Raw genomic sequence first — 23,147 nt, 5'->3', positions numbered from 1 at the left:
ACATTGTTCCACAACATCCCATACGGGACAAGGGAGACTTCTCTCATATCAATGAGTGAACCCCGATTCATATTTAGCTCAATGATATGGGACCTACTGTTTATCGCCGAGTCCGAACGGCGTGTCTTAAGACACCACTTTTGGAGAAGTTTTTCAAGGCTGAAATACTCAGGAAATTTCGCCAACATTTCTGAGGGGTATTTTGCCACCGTTGAAAAATGTTTGATGTTGCCTGGCCGGAGAATCGAACCCCCGACCTTCTGCTTGCAAGGCGGGCGTGCATACCATTGCACCACGGTGGCACCCAATTTTGACCGTTAGGGGTATAAAAATTGAAATTGAAAAAGTATGCGTAGTCGATTTTTTTTCAATAAAAATCAAAATAGGTCCACCCGTTCTCAACTGATGCAGATACCAACGAACGACATTTGATTTTTTTATTTAAAAAAAAGATTTGTCTGCTCCCAAAAAAATTTAAAATTTTACTTCTTTACTTGCAGAAAGAAAATTATGTTACTAAAATCTTTGTGTCCCGTAAATTTTTAAAAAAAAAACTCTAAAATCATCACAGACACCCTTAATATTTATACATAAATGTTTATTTTGATTTATTTACAACTACAAAATTAATACATAACACATTTCTTTGTTGGATTCATGCCACTACCGCGGGGACAATTAAATTCCCGCGAAAATTCTTCCAAATTAGATAGGGGACCATTTACACGATATTTGTGCGGGACATGGCCAAAGGCTGATGTATCCAAGGTATTCAAATCGGCATTGGTGTTGCTGCAAAACATTTGACCTTAAGCAATAAAGAACAACTGCTTGTTGTTGTAATTCAAATTCGGTAATGTTTCCTCGCCCACATCTTGATGGAAACGTAATTTATCACCATACCATTTGTTATAGGCCTCATAAGCCAAACGGAGACCACCATTATCGGCAATATTTTCCGATTGGGATTCACCCAAATAATTATATTTCTTATATTGTTCCGTGAAACAATCCATGCGGCTGTAGAGATCCAAAAATGAATAGTTGTCCCACCAACGTTTAAATTGGCCACGATTATCATAGAAGATGCCCTTGTCATCGAAGCCATGTATCATCTCGTGTGAGGCCAAGAAACCCAAGGTGCCAAATTTCAGGGCGTTGGGCGATGAACCGGACCAAAGATAGTGGGGCTGCAATGACGAGACGGGAAAGATGACTGTGTTCTTTTGACGACTGTTAAATGGACTTCCCTCCCTTTCAGCCACCTTGTTGGATTGAGCGGCAACGCTTAGTCTATTGCGGGCCTGCTGGGCTTTGTAGGCCAAAATGGCTTTCATATTTTGTATGTAATCATTGCGATAAAGCTTCAATTGGCGATATTTCTCGGCAAACATGTTCCTCTCGTATTGACCAAACTCCAATTTCATGGCCCTCAACTTATCCAGGGCGGTACGGCGGGTGTTATTCCTTATCCAACTTAGGCGTGGGGATTGCAGAATATTTTGAAATGTTGTTTTGATGGTAATCCAAAATGTTTTCAAATCATTTTCCATTTGTTGGGACACCTCCTTGCGATAGGCCATGAAATCCATTTCACTTGAAAAATGTGTGGCTGTCTCAATTTTACACAGCTCCTGCTGTTGACTGGGTACATGGAGCATCATAAAGGGCTTTAGCAGATAATAGAAGATATAGTTGGCCAAGGTGCGTCGTGAAGTCCGTCTCAAGGTGTTCATTACATTTTGTTGACAATTTGCCAAATAGTCATCAATTTTCAATTGGCCAGCTGGTGCTGAACCCATGGCTAGTTGTAAATAACGTCTCACATCAATATCGGGTAAATATTTACGTTGTATGTTAGTGAAAGTGGTAGACTTGCTCGCTACATCAGCTGGACAAGCTGCGGATAAACTTTGTTTAAACTCCGCAATATCCTTGGCAACTTTTTGGGCATTACTCTCACTCAAACCCAAATAGCTTTTCAATTTACTGGCAATCACCATTTGCTCACTGAAGCCATGTTTGGTGCGTATAATGGTGGCGGCCAAACTTTCATGCAAATTCTCCAAACCCAGTGTCAAACGTTTACCATCCAAACCTTCGGCTGACATTTCATAATTTAATATCAGCTTCACATCATATTTGTGGGCAATCTCGGCCACCGTCTTCAACCAATCGAACTCTTGTTCTCTCCACTTGTCCCCCTCCAGGGCGGGCATTTTTCCAAATTCTGCCACAATATTCTTCAATTTATTCTGCAACACATTCATATCGATGCTCAAACAGGACTTGTAGAAATTCCTTACATTCTTTTCCATTTCCGTGTCACCGGGCGATTCGCGGGTTAGGGCATTTAACTGTTTGCGTTCATATTCCTTTTCCAACATGGAAAATATATCCACCTGGATCTCGGTGGGATTGTATCGATTGAAATTGCCGCACACAAAATCATAGAAATCATGGCAAGGGTTTGCTGACAGGTTCATGTACTTCCGTATATCTTCAGATTTTTGGCGTCGTTGTCTTTGTTCGTCACGGCTAACCGTAGCTCCCTGGGCAGAGGATAGCAACACCACAACCAGGAGTAGTAGTAGGCATTGTAAACTGCTTGTCATTGTTTGCTTTTTATTTTTTATTTGAATGCTCTCGATTATGTTTAATACGTTTCGGATTGTCTTAGAAAACTGCCGTCGTTTTGAAATTTGTCGCTCTCACTGCATGAGCAAAACAAATTTCTGTTTAAATGGGTTAGAAAGGTTATCAAACATTGACTGAATTCAAAGTAAAATATTGTGGTTTTAAGATGAAATAGCCTAAATAAAAAATATTCCATAACTTATTTGTAGCCATAGAAATCTAGCTATTTAAGGTCGCTCCAACAACGTTACCAGAATTTTTCAACGTCTTCAAAACTTTTCCCCACAATTTCCCAGATTTTATTGAATTTCCCAAAAAAAATCACCAAAAAATCATCAAAAATCAACTATTTTTTAACAAATTATTACAAAAAAAAATCAAAAGTAGTTTTATGTCATAGACAAACGCAGAGTTAAGGCTGTTAATGTTTTATCTATGGGTGCCACCGTGGTGCAATGGTATGCACACCCGCTTGCACTCAGAAGGTCTGCGGTTCGATTCCCAGGCCAGACAACATCAAATTTTCAACGATAACCAAATGTCCCTCAGTAATGTTGGCGACATTTCCTGAGTATTTCAGCCAGGACTCGGCGATGAACTGTAGGTCAGCAGTTGAAATGATGGAAAAATTGTATTTCATTTCAACCCATTGTTCTACTATACGGTACATTGCCGAACCGCATGATAACACTTCAAAGCTGTTATAAATAACACTGTGCATTCAAAGCAGCATTTTTGGGGGTGGAAAATTTCATTTGGAGATGAAAGCCCATGGTGAATATACTAAAAACCCAAAAGGAAATTTTTGATTTTTTTCCTATAATACTTGGGAAAATAGCTCCATATCTGTGTTTGGCGTTGTTGTAGCTTCGTTTTCAGGTGACATGTCTTCAGTCAAATCGATTGGCGAATCTTTTTGTAGAACATTTCATTCTTCTAACTCAATGCCTTTCAAGTCCTTTTGTCCTTTATTTCTTGAACCGTAGTGAAAGTACCACAAGATGAGATTTTTCAGCATCCAAATATTCTACAAAAATGTTGCTCAGAAGATTTTAGGTACGGTTCTCTTTGACAACTAATCGATTTTGTCCCGTTTTCATTGTCATTTTTGATATTTATTCGGACTCGGTTCGACCTATGGCAAAACTGTCCTTCCGGGTTCATCATATTATCTTCATCGACATTCATCGCCAAAAATAATTTTTCACCCCCTCAGCCTTTGATCTCCATATTTGCGCGTATTGCTATTTTTCCTTAAAACGGTTTTAGAAAACGGGTTTTTTGTTCTAGAACTTCAACTAGCAAAGTTTTCATAAGCGAATTAATTTTATTTGATTGAAAACTCTATAAGCTTTTTAATGGCATACATATAAGTTTAATCAGTTACTTAAAACCGGTAAAAATATCGGTTTTAATGTCGGAATATCCGGTTCAAAAACTAAGATAACCGGATCTATCCTCCTAGAAAATTTGTTATTAATGTGTTCATCATTACAAGAGCTATTTGTGGTAAATATTTCAGAAGCACCCCAGATGTCCACATAAGCAATAACCAATTGTTATGTTTACATACCTATACATAACCAATAACGAATATACAGAAAAACAAAACATAGTTTAATTCTGAACCAAGTCCGAATAAATATCAAAAATGACATTGAAAACTGGACAAAATCGATTAGTTGTCAAAGAGAACTGTACCTAAAATCTTCTGAGCAACATTTTTGTAGAATATTTGGATGCTGAAAAATCTCATCTTGTGGTACTTTCACTACGGTTCAAGAAATAAAGGACGAAAAGGACGTGAAAGGCATTGAGTTAGAAGAATGAAATGTTCTACAAAAAGATTCGCCAATCGATTTGACTGAAGACATGTCACTTCAATACGAAGCTACAACAACGCCAAACAGAGATATGGAGCTATTTTTCCAAGTATTATAGGGAAAAAATCAAAAACTTCATCGCGCGATATCTCAGAAACTTGACCTATGGCGAAAATGTCCTTTTGGGTTCTTAGTTTACTAATCAAGGGCTTTCATCTCCAAAAGAAATTTTCCAACACCCCCAGACTTTGAGTTCCATTTTGTGTCACAGTGTTATTACAACTGTGACCAGTTAGTATATGACGTATGTTTTTTTGTGCGTTGCGCGTGCGCTACTACTATTCACGTACTGATATTAAAATGTTCAGATAATCTGAAATATTTACCCAAAAACGAATTTCCCCAAAAATCCCCAAATCTTTTTCAGATTTCCCAAAAATTCCGCAATTCCCCAAGTCGATTTATTTTTCCCCACTTCAGAAAAAAATTCCCCAATTTGAGGGACAAATCCCCAGTACTGACAACGCTGTCCTCTGATTATGTCTAAACAGATTTGTAGCTGTGAGCTTAGATGAACATCAATAATACTTGGTATTTTTGCTAACAAATAATTGTTTACCGAAGGTGAGCATTGAACTCGGAATTCTCGGTATTGTATTCAGACACACACACTGTTATGTTAAAAAAAAGGAATTTGCTTTCTAGAATCTGAAAGAAGTAACCTATTGTTTTGCAGCCCACATGTAATGCAGATGGTAGCTTGTTTACATTACTTTGTAAAAGATTATTCCACTTATGTCAATTTAAAAATTTTGCTAGGATTTTTTGAGACTTTGTTTCGGGAAACATTGGCTTACAAAAAAGAATACTCAACTTTTCGTACTCCTAAAAATTGCATGATTCGAGAAGTTCCTTGCAAAGTGTTGAAAGTTTTTTAGGGTACCTGTTGTAGTGGGTAATAAAATAATATTTGCTTATATTTTTTTGAAAAAGAGTCTGTTAGATTGGTGGCTGAATATTTTGAAAATTTCTATTGAAAAAAAAAAGAAGGACAACCCGCCAATAAATAATTATTTTTTACAGAAACTGCACAGTCTTTTCACTATATTGCACAATGTTTGGTTTTTTATATGAGGATGTAGATCCAGCCATAACACAACCAACATATTATCCCTGTTCCTGAACCTGCAAGAATCTACACATTTTTACTACGATAACCATTTGTTCTTTACGTTGTCAAAAATAAAAAATAGTACAAATTTAATAGATTCTTCCATTTCTGGAACATACCAATTGTCTTTTACCTGAATAAATAGTTTACAAATGTTTAAATATTACCGTTTTGAAAATTGGGTGCACTGTCAACTGACTCCATTCACACTCAGTGAGAGGATTTCTTCGTCCATACTTTGTTAATTTAGGCTAAGTTTAAACTCCAACTTAAGTTAGTGGCAGTAGGTTTGTTTTTGATCCTTCGAAGCATTATTTCAGTAAGTATGGGCCCACTGAGAAACATTATACTGCTTTATTCAGAATCACTACGACTATTTCCCGCAAAAATGCCAAAATGTACCGTCGTAATAGGGTCTGCGAGGACAACATGTTGCAAAAAACAAGTAGGGACGGCATTAACTTGTTGTACCCTCCAACACGAATTGTATTGAAGTAAAATGGAACAAATAGTTTCCATTCGTTTATGAATAAGACTAAATAAGAAATAGATTTTTTGTGATAGTTAGCAAAAGAAGTGCTCCCATTTAGTTCATCAAAGCTTGGACATTATCGGATACCCATTTCAAGTGCTTTTGTTAGTGCCAGTAGGTTTTATGATCTTTCTAACCATTATTTCAGTAAGTATGGGCCCCCTAAGAAAAAATACTGTTTTAATCAGAATCACTACGACTATTTCCCGCAAAAATGTCAAAATGTGCCGTCTTCATAGGGTCTGCGAGGACAACATGTTGCAAAAAACAAGTAGGTACGGCGTTAAGTTCGGCCGTGCCGAACTTGTTGTACCCTCCAACACGAATTGTATTGAAGTAAAATGGAACAAATAGTTTCCATTCGTTTATGAATAAGACTAAATACGAAATTTCAGCAATTTCGGTAAAACAACCTTCAAAATACCGAAACCCGGGAGGTACCGTTCTATGCGGGCTATATCAAAACGTCGATCTATACCGACAAATTTCTGGCGGAAAGTTGTTAGACTCAAAAAATACTAAATACCAAATTTCACATATTTCGATAAGATAATGTGGCTAAAACCTTAAAAAACGATATCAAGAGGTACGCTTCTATTGAGGATATAGAAAGACGTGAATTTATTCTGATAATTGTCTTCTACTATATTTTGTAACCGCATGGAAAAATAAATATCAAATTTCAGTCATTTCAGTAGTATATTGACGTCACAACCTTCAGAATTAGAAAATCGGGAGGTATCGTTCTATAGAGGCTATATCGAAACAGGCTATACCGACGAATGTCAGTCGGAGAGGTATTTACCTCCATATACACGCAGAGAAAAAAATATGTTTGATCCAACAATATTCCAAGAGCAAAATATGTATTGTTAACATATTGTTGGATTCCTCATGTAGTATTGTAAATCCAAAAATAGTTTGTGTCAACTGAACAATATTTCTCTCTTTTCTTCGAAAATTTGTTTCTCTTCTCTCGCTATTCGATGCCGTGTTGAAAAAACAATTTTGGTGAGTTGTGGTGTGTTTGTATGACATGCTGCCTTTACCTTTGTTTTTGTGTGTATGTACTTGTGAGACTCTTGTTTTTATTTGTTTCTGTTTTGTTTCATTCTTCTTTCCTTTTCATGTTTGTTATGGTGTTTAATTATTCCTTATGTTGTGGTGGGTTCTTGTGGCTTTTTGTTTGTCTTTGTTGTCAGCCAATGTAGCAAACCATGTATTGTGTTCATCAATGATTGCAATATTATACGCGACATTTATATCCAAGTTATGCGAAAAGTGTATATGAGAAGTATATGCACTCAAATCAAAAATTTCTGGGCTGGTTTTCTGTATTGACAATACTTTTTGTAAACAAAATTAGATTATGATAGTTCCTACAATCGGTATTGTTAACGATTTTAACAATATTGCGGAAATTCGAAAGTTGTTTTTGTTTTCTATGTTTGGAACAAAAGATGGTATTTTTGGATTTGGATTACAATGTTTGAAGAAAACAAATACATTTTTGGAACCAAAACATATATTTTTGTTCCAACAAAAGCGATAAATATTTTTTCTCTGCGTGTAGGGGCTATATGACAGCGTGGACCTGTACCAATTAATTTCTGGGGGAAAGTTTTATACCACCAACGAAGACTAAATATCAAATTAAAGTCACAACCTTCAAAATACCGAAAATCGGGGATACCGTACTATGGAGGCTATACGAAGGCGAGGACCTATACCTACATATTTCAGGAAGAAAGTTGTATACCCCAAATGAAGACTAAATACCAAATTTCAGCTATATCGGTGGAATATTGAGGCCAGAACCATAAAAATACAGAAAATAGGGAGGTACTGTTCTATGGGGGCTATATGAAGGCGTGGACCTATACCGACAAATTTGTTATGGAAAATTTTATTCCGCAAATGAAGACTACATACCAAATTTCTGCCATTTCAGTGGATTATTGAGGCCACAACCTTCAAAATACCGAAAATCGGGAGGTACCGCTCTATGGGGGCTATATGAAGGCGTGAACCTATACCGACAAATTTAGTGGGGAAAGTAGAATACCCCCAACAAAGACTAAATACCAAATTTGCCATTTCGGTGGATTATTGAGACCACAACCTTCAAAATACGGAAAACGTTGATCTATATAGCCCATTTGCAATACCCAGGAGTAATAAAAACATCTATACCAAATTATAAAATTCTATTTTAACAAGTAAAAAAGTATCAGTCGGCCTTGCCGGCAGAGATATACCCTCAGCCTGTGTGGATTGAAATACTTTTTTTCAAAAAAAAAAAACAATTATGGGCGTATGAACCGACAGAAATATGAATTGGATTAAAGCTCAAAATTATGCCAGCCTACGAAAAGCATAATATTGGGCCACTAGGAAAATCTTTGGTAAAAATATCCAAAGGATCCTCGAACAGACCCTTAACAACACAAATATGTTGAACATTTGTATGGGTGGTACCCCAAGGATTGGAGCGATAGGGCCCAAATTGAACATAAACTAAGCCTAGACAAAATATTTCGAAATCGAAAATTTGGACCAAATCGGTTGCTACGTTTGTGAGATATTGCGCTTATTATTTTAGCGAAAATTTTCGAACTTTTGTGGGAGAGGTACCGGAAGCAGTGGACCTATAAGCACTACCTTCGAATTTCATCTGATATTCGAAGAAATATTACAATATCCAAAGTGTGGACGAACGCAGTATTCGGTTCGAGCTCTACAACCACTACATATGGTGTCATAGGGGTTTTTTTTGCAACTTTCGGGCTGTTTTATCAAGATGTATGGACTTGCCCATGAAAAACGTTTACTGTCGTAATTGAAGCAGAGAATGCAAGTTGCTTCAACAAAAATCAAAGTAATTCGAGAGCAGATCTTAAAGTAAATTTATCCAAAATTTGTGTGGGAGGTAGCCGAAGGAGTGGACCGATTGAGTCCATATTGGTAGGAAGTTCACGATATGGAAAGTATGGACGAAATCCGTTAATACCTTCAAAAGTTATCGTGCGCACAAATTTTCCGAACATTTTTAAACTTTTGTGGGGGAGGTACCGGAAGGAGTGGACCAATATAACCCATCTTCGAATTTAAACTAAGTTTGGACAAAATATTACGAAAGACAAATTTTGGACCGAATAGGTTGATCCGTTCGAGAGTTATCGTGCGCTCCAGCCAGCCAGACAGACAGATGGACGGACATGGCTAAATCAACTCCAAATTGTCTGAAACACATTTCGTTTAAACATACTTGAGGTGTAAAACCATTATTTGGATGAGGCACATTTTGCCCGTATGAAAGTGTTTATATCCTCGTTAGCATAAATGCTGAGGATATAAAAATTGCTACCTGTATCTTGATTTCAACAGACGGACGGACATGGCTATTTCGACATAGAATTTCTTGCTGATCAAGAATATATATAGGATCCTGAAATGCCCAGAGACGTAACCCTCAAAGGGTTGCGTCGAGGATTACGTCTTTGGGCATTTCAGGAGACGATATACTTTATAGGGTATCCGACGAATATTTCGATATTTTACAAACGAAATGATAAATTATTAATGTCCTCCATATTATAGTGGGGGGGGTATAATATAGACAATTTGGAGTCGATTTAGCAATGTATGTCCGGCTGGCTGGATAATAACTCTCAAACAGATCACCCGATTCGGTCCAAAACTTGGCCTTCGTAGTATTTTGTCCAGGGTGACGTAGGGGATGGAAGATACCAAGCAACGGTCCTGACCGGTTTTAACATGGCAAAGCCCAGGATTTATCTTGGTCCCTCTTTCATCTCAAGTGGACACTGACCTCCCCATGGTGTCACCTGGGGAACTGCCTTTAACACCCGTTTAGGGTGTCCAAAACCGAAACCGGTTAACCGGTTAACCGGTTTTGAGTTACGAAACCGAAACCGGTTTTTGCCAAAAACGTCATTTTCGGTTAACCGAAAAAACCGGTTATTTGTGTCGGTTAACCGGTTTTAAAAAATAGTAATATTTTTAATATAAAATTAAAATTGCATTATTGAAAGTAAACTAAACTTAACTAACACAAGGAACGGGTCAAGTTGTAAATGCCAGATACCTTTAAATTTGAAAAATATTTTGTGTAAAATATATAGTTGTGTCAATCTAGTTCAACTGAACGATCTATGAAACAACTGCGTATACGTAATATCACAAGGTAGTTTGAATGACGTTACTCATATGTTTTTGAATTAGTACAGTAAACTAAGAACATGTCGAATTTAAGGTTGTAAAAGCTAACAATAAAAAATGCATGTTTGATTTCGGCACGATAATTTGAGGTTCTCAACGCATGAGGGAGAATCCAGACTTAATAAAATGTAAACTTAATTCTTTTGGTACACAAGTTTATATATGTAAGGGTTTTTTACTTTTCTTAGAGCACAATTTCAGTCGTAATTTTGCTGTCCCCACTTCCATGTTGAATGTCAAATAACAGGGATATTATGGGATAATTATATAATAACGAAGTCCTTATACTTAATTTACCCCTTTCCGCACATTTTGAATCAAATATTTATCAATTATGAGCAATTTTGTACCTGTTTTACAAAACCGGTTTAAACCGGTTAACCGGTTTTGAAGATTTTTGAAAACCGAAAACCGGTTTTTGAAAAAGTTGAAAATTTCGGTTAACCGAAAACCGTTTTGTTTGGAAAAACCGGTTTTTTGGACACCCTACACCCGTTAAAGGTAGTGAGCTAACATGTGCCGCGCGTTCTCCCATAAGAACGTTAAAAACTTGGGTTCGGGCGTCGGGTTAGTAACCGCATACTATGAAAAAACGAAAGAAAAGAAAAACAACCCCCTCTAAAGTTGACGAACCCCGCAAACGTTTTAAGGACCATGATCTGCGAATCTGCACGTGGAATGTTCGCACTCTTTATAGAGAAGGTGCAGTCTTCGCATTGGCAGACGTACTTGAAAAGTACAAGGCCGATATTACTGCCATACAGGAAATACGATGGATTGGGAAAGGCGTCACAACAACACCTAAAGGTGACACACTGTATTATAGCTGCCATGACGTAAAGCATGAGTTTGGTATCCAGCTTCACTCCAGTGAATGAAAGACTTGCTGCAATTCGAATAAAAGCTAAATTCTTCAACATCAGCTTTATTTGCGCTCATGCTCCCACTGAAGAAAAGGACGAACAGACCAAAGATATATTTTACGAGCGCTTAGAAGAAACATATGACAGTTGCCCTGCCCATGACATTAAAATCATTCTAGGCGATTTTAATGCCAAAATTGGAAAGGAAAATATCTTTGGCCCAACAGTCGGGAAATTCAGTCTCCACAGTGAAACATCTGACAATGGTATGCGACTGATAGACTTTGCAGCTGCAAAAAACATGGTAGTTAGCAGTACCATAAGGGCACCTGGCTGTCTCCAGATCAAAGAACAAGTAATCAAATTGATCATGTTGTAATAGATGAAAGACATTCATCCAGCGTTTTGGATGTACGATCGTTCCGAGGCGCAAACATTGATTCGGACCACTACCTTGTTGCAGCAAAGGTACGCACCCGCTTAAACGTAGCAAACAAAGTACGAACAGACACAACACGAAATTTAGACATCGGTAAGCTGCAATCACAACAGATAGCCACAGCATATTCCACTCAACTAGCCCAATTGCTTAATCAAAGCACTCCTAATCCCGATAACATATCAGCGCAATGGCAAAGCATTGCCCACTCCATGCAAACAGCCGCAAAATCCATACTTGGATACCAGAGACCTCCACCAAGGAATCCATGGTATGATGAGGAGTGTCGTGCTGCCACCGAAGAGAAAAATGCGGCATATAAGGCTACTTTACAATCCGTAGCAACGCGTAGCGCACGAGCGAGATACAGGGAGAAAAGGAGAGATGAGAAACGTCTTTTCCGCAGGAAAAAGAGAGAGATGGAAAAGCGGGAGGCTGTAAAAATCGAGATGTACAGGAGCCAGAATGAAGTCCGAAAATTCTACCAAAGAGTCAAGCATCAAACTGATGGCTTTGGTACAGGCACATCCTCCTGTAGAGACCAGCAAGGTAATTTGGTAACTGATACAGATAGTGTACTCAGGATATGGAAAGAACATTTTTCAAAACTGTTGGTATCCAAAAGCAGCGAAGACGACGAAGATACCACAGTCCCAATCCCAGAAAATGGTATTGAATGTATACCGCCCATCCAAGATGAGGTAAAGACAGCAATAAATCGGCTGAAGAATAATAAGGCAGCAGGAGCCGATGGCTTACCAGCCGCGCTATTCAAAACCGGAGGCGACACGCTGATAAGGTGTATTCATCAGCTAGTTAGCACCATCTGACAGGAAGAACGAGTACCCGACGATTGGAACCTGAGTATCCTGTGCCCCGGTCCACAAGAAGGGAGATAAGACTGTATGCTCTAACTATAGGGGCATAAGTCTACTCCCTATTGCCTACAAGATCGTGTCAGGGATATTGTGCGAACGACTAAAGCCTATGGTCAACGAGATAGTTGGACCATACCAATGCGGCTTTAGACCTGGCAAGTCCACCATTGACCAGATATTTACCCTGCGGCAAATCCTGGAGAAGATCCAAGAGATGCAGATCGACACCTACCACCTTTTTGTCGATTATAAAGCAACCTTCGACAGCCCGCTGCGTTCAAAGGTATTCCAAGCCATGTCTGAATTTGGTATCCCCGGAAACCTCATCCGTCTTTGCAAAATGACTTTAACTGACACGAGGTCCTCAGTTAAAATAGGAAAGAACCTCTCCGAAGAGTTTGGTACCAAAAGAGGTTTCAGACAAGGAAACAGCCTTTCGTGTGATCTCTTTAACATCCTGCTGGAAAAGGTTATACGAGAGGCAAACGTCAAAAGAAATGGCACAATTTACACCAATAGCCACATGTTACTTGCCTATGCTGATGACATAGACATCATGGGACGATCAGTAAAAGAAGTAACTGATACCTTTATGAAGGTCGAAGGAGAATCTGCTAAAGTGGGTCTGGCGGTAAACGGTGAGAAGACCAAGTTGATGGTGTCGACGCGCAATGCGTCCATTGAGCTCGGACCGACTGTGGAAGTTGGTTCCTATAATATTGAGGTAGTAAAAGACTTCGTCTACCTCGGCACCTCCGTAAACACAACAAACGACATCAGTTGTGAAATAAAAAGAAGAATTGTATTGGCAACAGATGCTACTTTGGTTTATGTAAGCAGTTTAAAAACAAAGCCACATCTCGTCAAACAAAAATAACGCTCTACAAAACACTGATACTACCCGTGCTGATGTATGGCTCCGAAGCCTGGGTACTTGCGCAAGCAGACATGAAAGTACTTGGTGTGTTTGAGAGAAAAATTCTTCGAAAGATCTACGGACCAATCTGCGTTGCTTTACAAGACATCAATATAGTTAAACGTATCGAGATGCAGCGATTGCGTTGGCTAGGCCATATCATAAGAATGAGCGATGATGAACCCGCTAAAAAGGCGTATACATACGGACCGCTTGGCGGTGCACGCAGAATTGGCAGGCCAAGGAATAGATGACGCAAACAAGTGGATGACCTCTAATGCAGAGCTTGTCCCCTTCACGAATAAGAGGAAAAGAGGGGTTACCTTAGAACTCTCTTCAGAGGCCAAGTATCTAGACACAATTCTGTGGATCATCGGCTTACATGGAAAAGGAATCTCGAAGAACGCACCAAGGGAGGACTGATAGCGTTATGTACATGCAAGAACTCCGTAGGAAAGTGTTAAGGACTGATACCACAAGTCATATATATGTATAAACATAGCTTCCCACAACATCCCCGAAGGGACAAGGGAGGCTTCTCTCAAGTGGATGATGAGATGAAAAGGCGCGGTATTCCAGAAAGCGAAGCCACAAATAGAGAGAATTGGAGAACTTTTCTTAGTTCGGCCTATAGAACAAATGTTCTGTAATGGACCAGCTAAGTAAGTAAGTAAGTATTTTGTCCAACCATAGTTGAGGCTCGAAGATGGGCAATATCGATCCACTGCTTCGGGTACCTCCCCCACAAAAGGTCAAAACTTTTCGCTAAAATAGTAAGCACAATAACTCTCGAAGTAACCGATACGGTCCATATTTTACAATTCGTAATATTTATACGAGACATACGTAGATCAGGTTCGAATAAGGATTATATGGGTCCACTCCTTCGAGTACCTCCCATACAAATTTTCGGAAAAGTGAAGTTTAACAGCTGCTCTCGAATCACTTTGATTCTATTTGCAACCACTTGTATTCGCTGCCCCCATTACGACGAAATTTTTTCACGGAGTCAGTCAAATGTAATATTGAACAAATCAAATTTGTAAACTTTTACATAGAATGCTCTTCTCCATTCAACATATGACATTAATGGAAACGAAATGTTTAACACAAGTTGCTTTAGTTAAACGCTATTGTTTCTTACGTTTTGTCGTTTTTTATACATATTTAGACTTACGACATTATTGCCCTCAACGCCATTTATTTCTGGAAATATTCAAGTTCATCGAAAACCACATTTTCTACAATTCGGAACAAAGCACATAGAACATTTGTGATTCACAATCTTTTAAAAATTAATGTTGTAAATATTCACGGATTTGTAATAAAAGAATGAGACAACTCAACCACAATAATAATAATAAAAATAGAAATCAATTATTATTAAAAGTTTTAAGAATCATTGCTAAGTACTCATACCGAAAATTAATAATAGTCGTTATATTTTAGATTAATTTAAACTAATATTGAAAATATGTAGTAAATAGATTTCAGCTTTAAAATTACCAAAATTAGCTCAACACAGATTCAATGGAAAAAGGTAATAAAAAGGATAGAAAACAAAGTAATAATAACCTCAATCTAAAAACTTTGTGTCCCAATAACAGTTGTTGGGGTCTAAAAGTCAATAGGTTGGTGTGAAAAAGATACACTTTGAAAAGAACAACAAAGAACCCTCATCAACCATTGGCATAAATTCCGAAAATTGTTATTACGTGTTCGATAAGAAAACAAAAGGTATTTAAACCTTAACGTGATTGTAAAGTTTTACACATTTCTACATGTTATTCCTTTTCTTCAGCGGTCACATTTCCCACCGGAAATTTATTTATTAGTTATCCACACATTTCAAGGATTTCTATTGAAAAAGCAAACACTTAAGATAATATTGGTATCTTTTTGTTGTAGGATTTTAAATGTTTGAGGAGGTTTTCTAGAAAGAAAAAAAAACGGAACTTTGCTTGTCTGCTTTGTAAAACACAATAACTGCTAATTAAAACAAATTTTCTTTATGGAATTCAATAACTAGAATTTAAATATGTATACTAAATTGGCTATATAATATTCTCTATAGCAGATATCTTGCAATTTAAGAAGGATATTTTGGCAAAATATATATTAACTTTAAAATAATGAATGTATTGTCTTACCTAGAAATGTAATAATCCAACAACAACGGCAAATCAAACTAAACAATCACAAAGATGAGTCCGGCAAATCTAAAAATTAAATAAAAATAATTACATTATTCTTAAATATATTTTTGAATTGATAATAATTTTGAGCAAATAAATAATTAAATTAATAAACAATAGTTTTAATATTGTTTTTATAAAATAACAAATAAAAAAGTATCAGTCGGCTTTGCCGATAGAGATTTACACGCTGAGAAAAAAAATATGTTTGATCCAACAATATTCCAAGAGCAAAATATGTATTGATAACATATTGTTGAATTCCCTATGTAGTATTGTGAATCCAACAATCGTTTTTGTTAAATCCAAAAATAGTTTGTGTCAACTGAACAATATTTCTTCTCTCGCTATTCGATGGCGTGTTGAAAAAACAATTTTGGTGAGTTGTGGTGTTTGTATGACATGCTGCCTTTATCTTTGCTTTTGTGTGTATGTATACCAACAATGAGACTCTTCCCTGCCAACATTTGCTATCTGTTTCTTGTCCAATGAGTCACTTGAATAAGATTGCTCAATCGAATGCGATAGTCTCATTCTTATCCAAAAAGATCAAGCTCTCGGGAAGAACTGTTCCACTCATTAGATACTTTTTTGAGTGTCTAATTGGACACTTCAGAAAGTTATTAAAACGATAATATCGGTGGAGCAATGGTAAGCATGCTCGCTTTGCAATCTGAATGCCCGGGTTCGATTCCCAGGCCAGTCGACATTTTTTTAATGACAAATCTTTTTTTTTTAACTATAAAACATTAATATAGCTAAAAACTTGATAAAAATACATAATAATAAATAAAAAAGAAAAAAAATTATTTTGATTTTCTTTTTAACTTAATTTAATTCCTTTTTATTTTATGTTTTGTTTTACTGTTGTTGTTAATCCTTTGTTTGGGTTATTTTTGGCGTTTTGGTTTTTTATTATTTAATTTAATTCATTATTTATATTTTTTTAATTGGTTCAGGAATTGTCGCTTATATTAATTTTGTCATTTGAAGAATGTGATGTCGCCTGACCTGGTAATCGAACCCCGGACATTCTGATTGCAAAGCGAGCATGCTTACCATTGCACCACCTGCGCATATAACCATCTGTGTACAAATGTCTTATTTGTTAAACTTACAACAATTCTAAAAATAAATGTAAGCTGTCTAATTTGTATCCAAATAAAGGATGGAAAATAGATATGTCTATCTAATTCCCATCCTTCATTGGGATATAAATGAGATAGCTTACATTTATTTTTAGATACATATGTTATTGTTGTTATTTGTCTATCGTATTCTTTTCTAAATTGTGACTGGATACGATACAAATGGGATAACAATGCAATTGTTATTGTATATTAGACAAATGTCGTATTTTTACAGAAAATTAGACACCAAAAAGTTCCTCATTTATAAAATTAGATAAAACTCACTTCCAATTGCTGGCAGGGTTGTTTTTATTTGTTTCTGTTTTGTTTCATTCTTCTTCTTTATTTCATTCTCCTTTCCTTTTAATGTTTGTTATGGTGTTTAATTATTCCTTATGTTGTGGTGGTTGCTTGTGGCTTTTTGTTTGTCTTTGTTGTCAGCTAAAGTAGCAAACCATGTATTGCGTTCATCAATGCTCGTAATATTATACGCGATATTTATATCAAAGTTGTGTGGAAAGTGTATATGAGAAGTATATACACTCAAATCAAAAAATTTAGTATCTGGTTTTCAGGGCTGACAATATGTTTTGTAAAAATATAGATTATGATTGTTCCTACAATCGGTATTGTTAACGATTTTAACAATATTGCGGAAATTCGAAAGTTGTTTTTGTTTTCTATGTTCGGAACAAAAGATGGTATTTTTGGATTTGGATTACAATGTTTGTAGAAAACAAACACATTTTTGGAACCAAAATAGATATTTTTGTTCCAACAAAACCGAAAAATATTTTTTCTCTGCGTGTATTTTTTCATCTACGTATAGATCGAACGTCTTTTCAGAATTTTGTGTCACTTTTTGGACATTTAAACTTTCCTAATCTACAAACATGTAGATTAGGACTGAAGTTCAAAAGTTTTGCGTAAGAGGTACTTGAAGGAATGGACCGACATAGTCCAGTATTGTATACATTTCAAAAGGATCTTCGAAAAGACCTTAAACAGCACTTAGACACAAATGTTGAACTTTTGTGTGGGAGGTACAAAGAAAAAAAATCCGGCGATAAAAAAAATTATCATATTGACGAAATTCGATAAAATTATTTGATCACAAAGTAAAAATACAACTGATAAAATATTTCACATATTGACTAAAATATTTATCGATTTTTTTATATTGAACTGATAAAATATTTCACATATTGACAAAAGTATGTATCAAAATATTCCAAATTTTGTATAAGCATTCAGTGGTTGTTAGAATAGCTACCAATAAACATTAGGGTTTTAACTTATTTGCATTCTTCATCAAGAAAATATTTTGTTTCATCAAGCACAATGTGGAATATGTTGATAGATATTTTTGTCAATATGTAAAATATTTTATCAATTGTATTTTTACTTTCTGATCAAATAATTTGATCGAATTTTATCAATTTGACATTTTTTTTATCGCCGGAAAATGGATAAATTTTTGATTGAATCTTTGAATTTTTTTTATCAAATGGCTAAAATGTTTTTCTGTGTACCCTAAGAAGAGGGTCGATATGGGCCATTTTAGAAGTTAAACTAAATTTGGACAAAATATTAGGAGATCTAAAGTTTGGACTAAATTGGTTGCCCCGCTCAAGAGATATCGTGCATACCATCTTAGTGACATTTTGAAATAATGGGGGCAAGTACCGGAAGTTGTGGACCGGTATTGCCCATCTTCGAACTGAAACTAAGTTTGGACAAATTATGGTCCAAATTTTGGACCAAATTGGTTGATCAGTTCGAGAGTTATCGTGCTCTCCAGGTTTTTTACACCTTTCGGGCTGTTTGTCAAGAAGCATGGACTTACCCCGAACTTTTACCTTCGTAATTGACCCAGCGAATGTTAGTTGCTTCAACAAAATTTAAAGTGATTCGAGAGCAGGTCTTAAAGTGAACTTATCCGAAATTTTGTGTGGGAGGTACCCGAAGGTGTGGACAAATATAGTCCATATTCGTATCTGGTCTATATCTGGTAGATATATTAGGATGTGTAAAGTATGGGAAGACGTTGTAGAGGTCGAAGAGAACTGTCCTGGCTAAAAAATATTCAAGACTGGACCGGATACCGTGATGAACTCAGTCTTCTTACAGCAGCTAAAAACAGACAACTATCGCTTTCCACATAAAATAAATATTTCCAATAAGAATGTAACAAAATGTATGATCGCTTAACATCCGAACAACGGATATGCAAATAAAGAAGAAGAAAGTATGGGCCAAATCGGTCACTCCGTTCAAAAACATTTTTTTTTTTTTAAATTTGTGGGGGATGTACCTGAAGGAGTGGACAGATATGGCTTATCTTCGAACTTAAACTAAGTTTGGGCAAAATATTACGAAGGCCAAATTTTGGACAAATCAACAGATCTGCTCGAGAGTTGTCTTGCGCTCCAACTACTACACACGGTATCATAGGGTATTTTTTACAACTTTCAGGCTATTTTCTCAGGGAGTATGGAATTGCACGTGATACAACTTATATCGTCGTATGGGGGGCAGTAAATACAAGTTCTTACAACAAAAACCAACGCGATTCGAGAGCAGGTAATAAACTGAACTTTTCAGAAATTTTGCGAGGGAGATACCCAAAAGAGTGGACCAATAAAGTCCATATTGGAACCTTATCTATGTCTGGTAAAAATTTAACTATGCGTTAAGTATGGACCAAATCGGTTACTACCTTTAAGAGTTATCGTTCGCACAATTTTTCCGAACATTTTTGAACTTTTGTGGGGCAGGTAACTGTAGAAGTGGACCGATATGGCACATCGAACTTAAACTAAGTTTTGCCAAATTTTGCGAAGGCCACATTTTGGGCGAAATCTGTTCATCCGTTCAAGAGTTATCCTGCACACCAGCCAGACAGACGGACGGACAGTGCCAAATTGTCTGAAACGGATTTCGACCAAACATACATACTTAGGGTCTAAAACCATTATTTCGATGAGACATATTTTGCCTGTATGAAAGTGTATATGAGGAAAAGTCAAAATTTTTTAGTTTCCATGAAGCCAAGGTTTGCACTATTATAATACGCGAACTATTCTAGTTTGCCAGTAACTATGACTATTGCTGGATTAATTTAGATGTTTTTGTACAAAGCTCAAAAATTTAGCAAAAAAATTTAATTTACGTGGTAGTTACGACCGCGTAAAGGAAAAACCATAGGTAAAAACACGTTGAATCTAAACAGGTTTTTTACATTGCTATTCGATTTCTGATTAAACCATTCAAATGACGGACATCTGTCCGAAGTAAAAATTGGAGAATACAAAATGAAGATTACACTTCTAATGTATCACTTTCCAAAATTTCCGCTGCATCCACCTTTTATGGATGCTGACATTTTGAAGCCGGATTTCAGGTGTTTTTTGTATTTTTTATGTAGCTGGGACGCTCATTCGGATATTTCGAAAAACCAATTATAGGACTAAAGAACTCGCGATTTCGCATAATCTGATATGTATATTAAGTATGTAGCCCACACAGCAGCAGAGTAATCTACTGCCAAAGGCAAAAATTTAGTGCGATATTTTTTCTAAAAAACCTATTTTTTGGGTACAGTATTTACAATATCGTTTTGAGTGTGCTGGTACCCCGCGATATTTTAGTTTTTCGACGATCCGGATCATATGAATCACAGATCGTAAAAATCCATCTACTAGAACGGCGGAAATGGCTACTGCAAAAATTGAAAAATTTGCGAAAAATGTTTTTCAAAATATCACTGACTAATTCGCGTTTTATGTGGATCGTTTCCATTTCAATGAAGAAAGTGAATCATCACTCGCGTTTGTGCGAAAACAGCGGTTTGAAAAATTTAGTGGCATGGGAGCTGTATCCGATTTATCCAAAAAATACTGTGTGATGCTACATCCACGGTTCTTGATGGATTTTATTGAAATATGTTTAGATCGATGTATTTTTTCACGGTTGATAGTGAAATCGGATGCGCATAAAAAGTGTATGCACTTTGTGCAGAATATAAGCGTAATACAGTTTGTTGCACACTAAACTGCAGACGATGCTACATCTTAGCGGCCAAAGTAAATCCTGGCAAATGTGTACAAATTAAAAGAGAAGAATTCGCTGTATTGGTAAACCGTATGCGCATCAAGTGATTTTGAGGATTTCGCGATTTACACGCATTTCAAAATGAACATTACCCGATACAATTTTATTTCAAGATTATACCCCATTTAAAGGAACCCAACATTTATTTGAAAGATATCCATATCTTCTGCTAGATGTTAGCGTGTTTTCGAGAAGTTATTAGAATAAAAAATGTGATTTATTGCGTGGAATTTAACTAAAATAGAAGAAAAACTCCGACCTATTTTTCTTACATTTTGTTCAACTAACTCACAAAATAAATTTTAATAAATATTTTCTCTTACAACAATTTAATAAATTTCCTCAATATATTTTTTGTTTTTTGCTATAATATGCAAACCGCTAAACGGATTTGTATAGTTTTGGTTTCATTTGAATCTTCGCGATGTTTAGATTACGTATATATTTTTCATATATTTTTCAGATGCATAAACAGCTTGAATTTTATTAGAACAAGTTCTAAACTACCAATTGTTTTGAATGCTTTCCTAATTTCCGCGAAAATTTACAACATTTTCACTAAAGTTATGGGACCTCAGTAACCATATAGTATGTAGGGAGCCCCTAATTAAGAGAGTTTCTCAATATAATGATTAGAGTCTTTCAAAGATTTTTTTCTTTTTATCAGAATTGAAACCGCCATAACTTTTGCGCGCAACAACCAAAATTAGTATCTCGAACTGATTTAAGAATGGGATTTTTTTCCCAATGTATGTACAAAAAATCATTCATGTAGCTTAAAAAAAAAATTTTAATTTTTTTTTTTATGGAAAACTAAAAAATTTTGTCTTTTCTTCATATACCCTCGCTAGCATAAATGCTGAGGGTATAAAAATACGTACGGACATAATTCCCATTATAACATCCATAATAACAAGTTTACACCCTAGACAGACAACAGCGTTAATTTGCATTAAGATCTGCATTTAATTTTACCTTGACAGACGACAGTTTCTGCATTGACGAAACAGCTAATTGCTGTTTTGTTGTTGTTTGCACTGTAATTTTTATACCCTCCACCATAGGATGGGGTATATTAAGTTTGTCACTACGTTTGTAACTACTCGAAATAATCATTGTATACCCCACAAAGTATATATATTCTTGATCAGCGTGCAATTCTACATGTCCGTCCGTCTCTCCGTCTGTGGAAATCACTCTAGCGTCCGAACGGATTGACGTAGGTTGATGAAATTTTGGGAAAATATGTTATTTTTACGTAGGACTTTTGGTATTGAAAGCGGGCTATGTAGGTCCACGCTTTCGTATAGCCCCCATACAAAATGACGCGTGACGCGTCGTCGTTTTAAGGAATTTTTAAGATATTTGGCCCATTTTACCACCGAATTGGTTGTAATTTGGTACTTTGTGTCTCCAGAGGCCAAAAAATATTCCTACCAAAGTAGGGTTACATAGGTCCACGTTTTGGTATAGTCCCCATATAAGGCCCCATATAAAGTACGCGTCATTTTAATAAATTTTGAATGTATTAGACCCATTTGACCACAGAATTGGTTGTAATTTGGTATTTTGTGTCTTCAGAGGCCAGAAAACATTCCTACCAAAGTTGGGTTATATAGGTCCACGTTTTGGTATAGCCCCCACATAAGGCCCCTTATAAAGTACGCGTCATTTGAATATATTTTGAATGTATTAGACCCATTTGACCGAAGAATCGGTTGTAACTTTGTATTTTGTGTTTCCAGAGGCTAAGAAACATTTCTACCATAAAATGTTTATATAGGTCCACGCCTCATATAGCCCCCATAGAACGGTACCTTCCGCATTTCGGTATTTTGAAGGTTGTGGCCACATTAATCCACCGAAAAGGCTGAAATTTGTGGTGGAGGGTATAAAAAGTTCGGCACGACCGAACTTAACGCTTTTCTTACTTGTTTGTTTTCCTTATGTCTCAGTAGTGGAATTCAGTAAAATTAAAATGCTTATAATTTCGGCAATTAACGACATTTTTCGGTAAGTTAACAACCAAAATAAAGCAGTTGCTAAATCCTACCGATAGCAACAGTGTTGTCAACTTTTATTGATACTTTTCATTCATAATTTTGCGTTTTAATGTTACCGTTTTTTGTCGGTAACTCAAAAAATGAGTTACAGAATTCCATTAATGAGCATGAATATGGTCTCTCCCTCATATGAATATGGGTTCTC

At 36.3% G+C, this 23,147-nt stretch overlaps 2 protein-coding genes across 6 annotated transcripts in view; both read right to left on the bottom strand.

Annotated features, from left to right (window-relative positions):
• The window catches only part of LOC141389381 (uncharacterized), a 540,923-nt gene that overhangs the window by 321,493 nt on the left and 196,283 nt on the right, over nucleotides 1-23,147 (bottom strand). For all 5 annotated transcript variants that reach the window (XM_073960812.1, XM_073960816.1, XM_073960814.1 and 2 more), the window contains one exon: nucleotides 15,652-15,720. The gene's annotated coding sequence lies outside the window, so the exon portion shown is untranslated. The remainder of the gene's footprint in view (nucleotides 1-15,651; nucleotides 15,721-23,147) is intronic.
• Nucleotides 578-2,707, bottom strand: LOC141389384 (neprilysin-4-like). Its single transcript, XM_073960819.1, has one exon. The coding sequence runs from the start codon at nucleotides 2,613-2,615 to the stop codon at nucleotides 810-812; it is 1,806 nt and encodes a 601-aa protein (XP_073816920.1). The 5' UTR covers nucleotides 2,616-2,707; the 3' UTR covers nucleotides 578-809.

The sequence above is a fragment of the Musca autumnalis genome, unplaced genomic scaffold (assembly GCF_047663935.1).
Source record: "Musca autumnalis isolate F117 unplaced genomic scaffold, ASM4766393v1 scaffold_1, whole genome shotgun sequence".
Taxonomy (NCBI): Eukaryota; Metazoa; Arthropoda; class Insecta; order Diptera; family Muscidae; genus Musca; species Musca autumnalis.
Note: the sequence above shows the minus strand (reverse complement) of the source record. Positions and strands in the feature narration are given on the sequence as shown.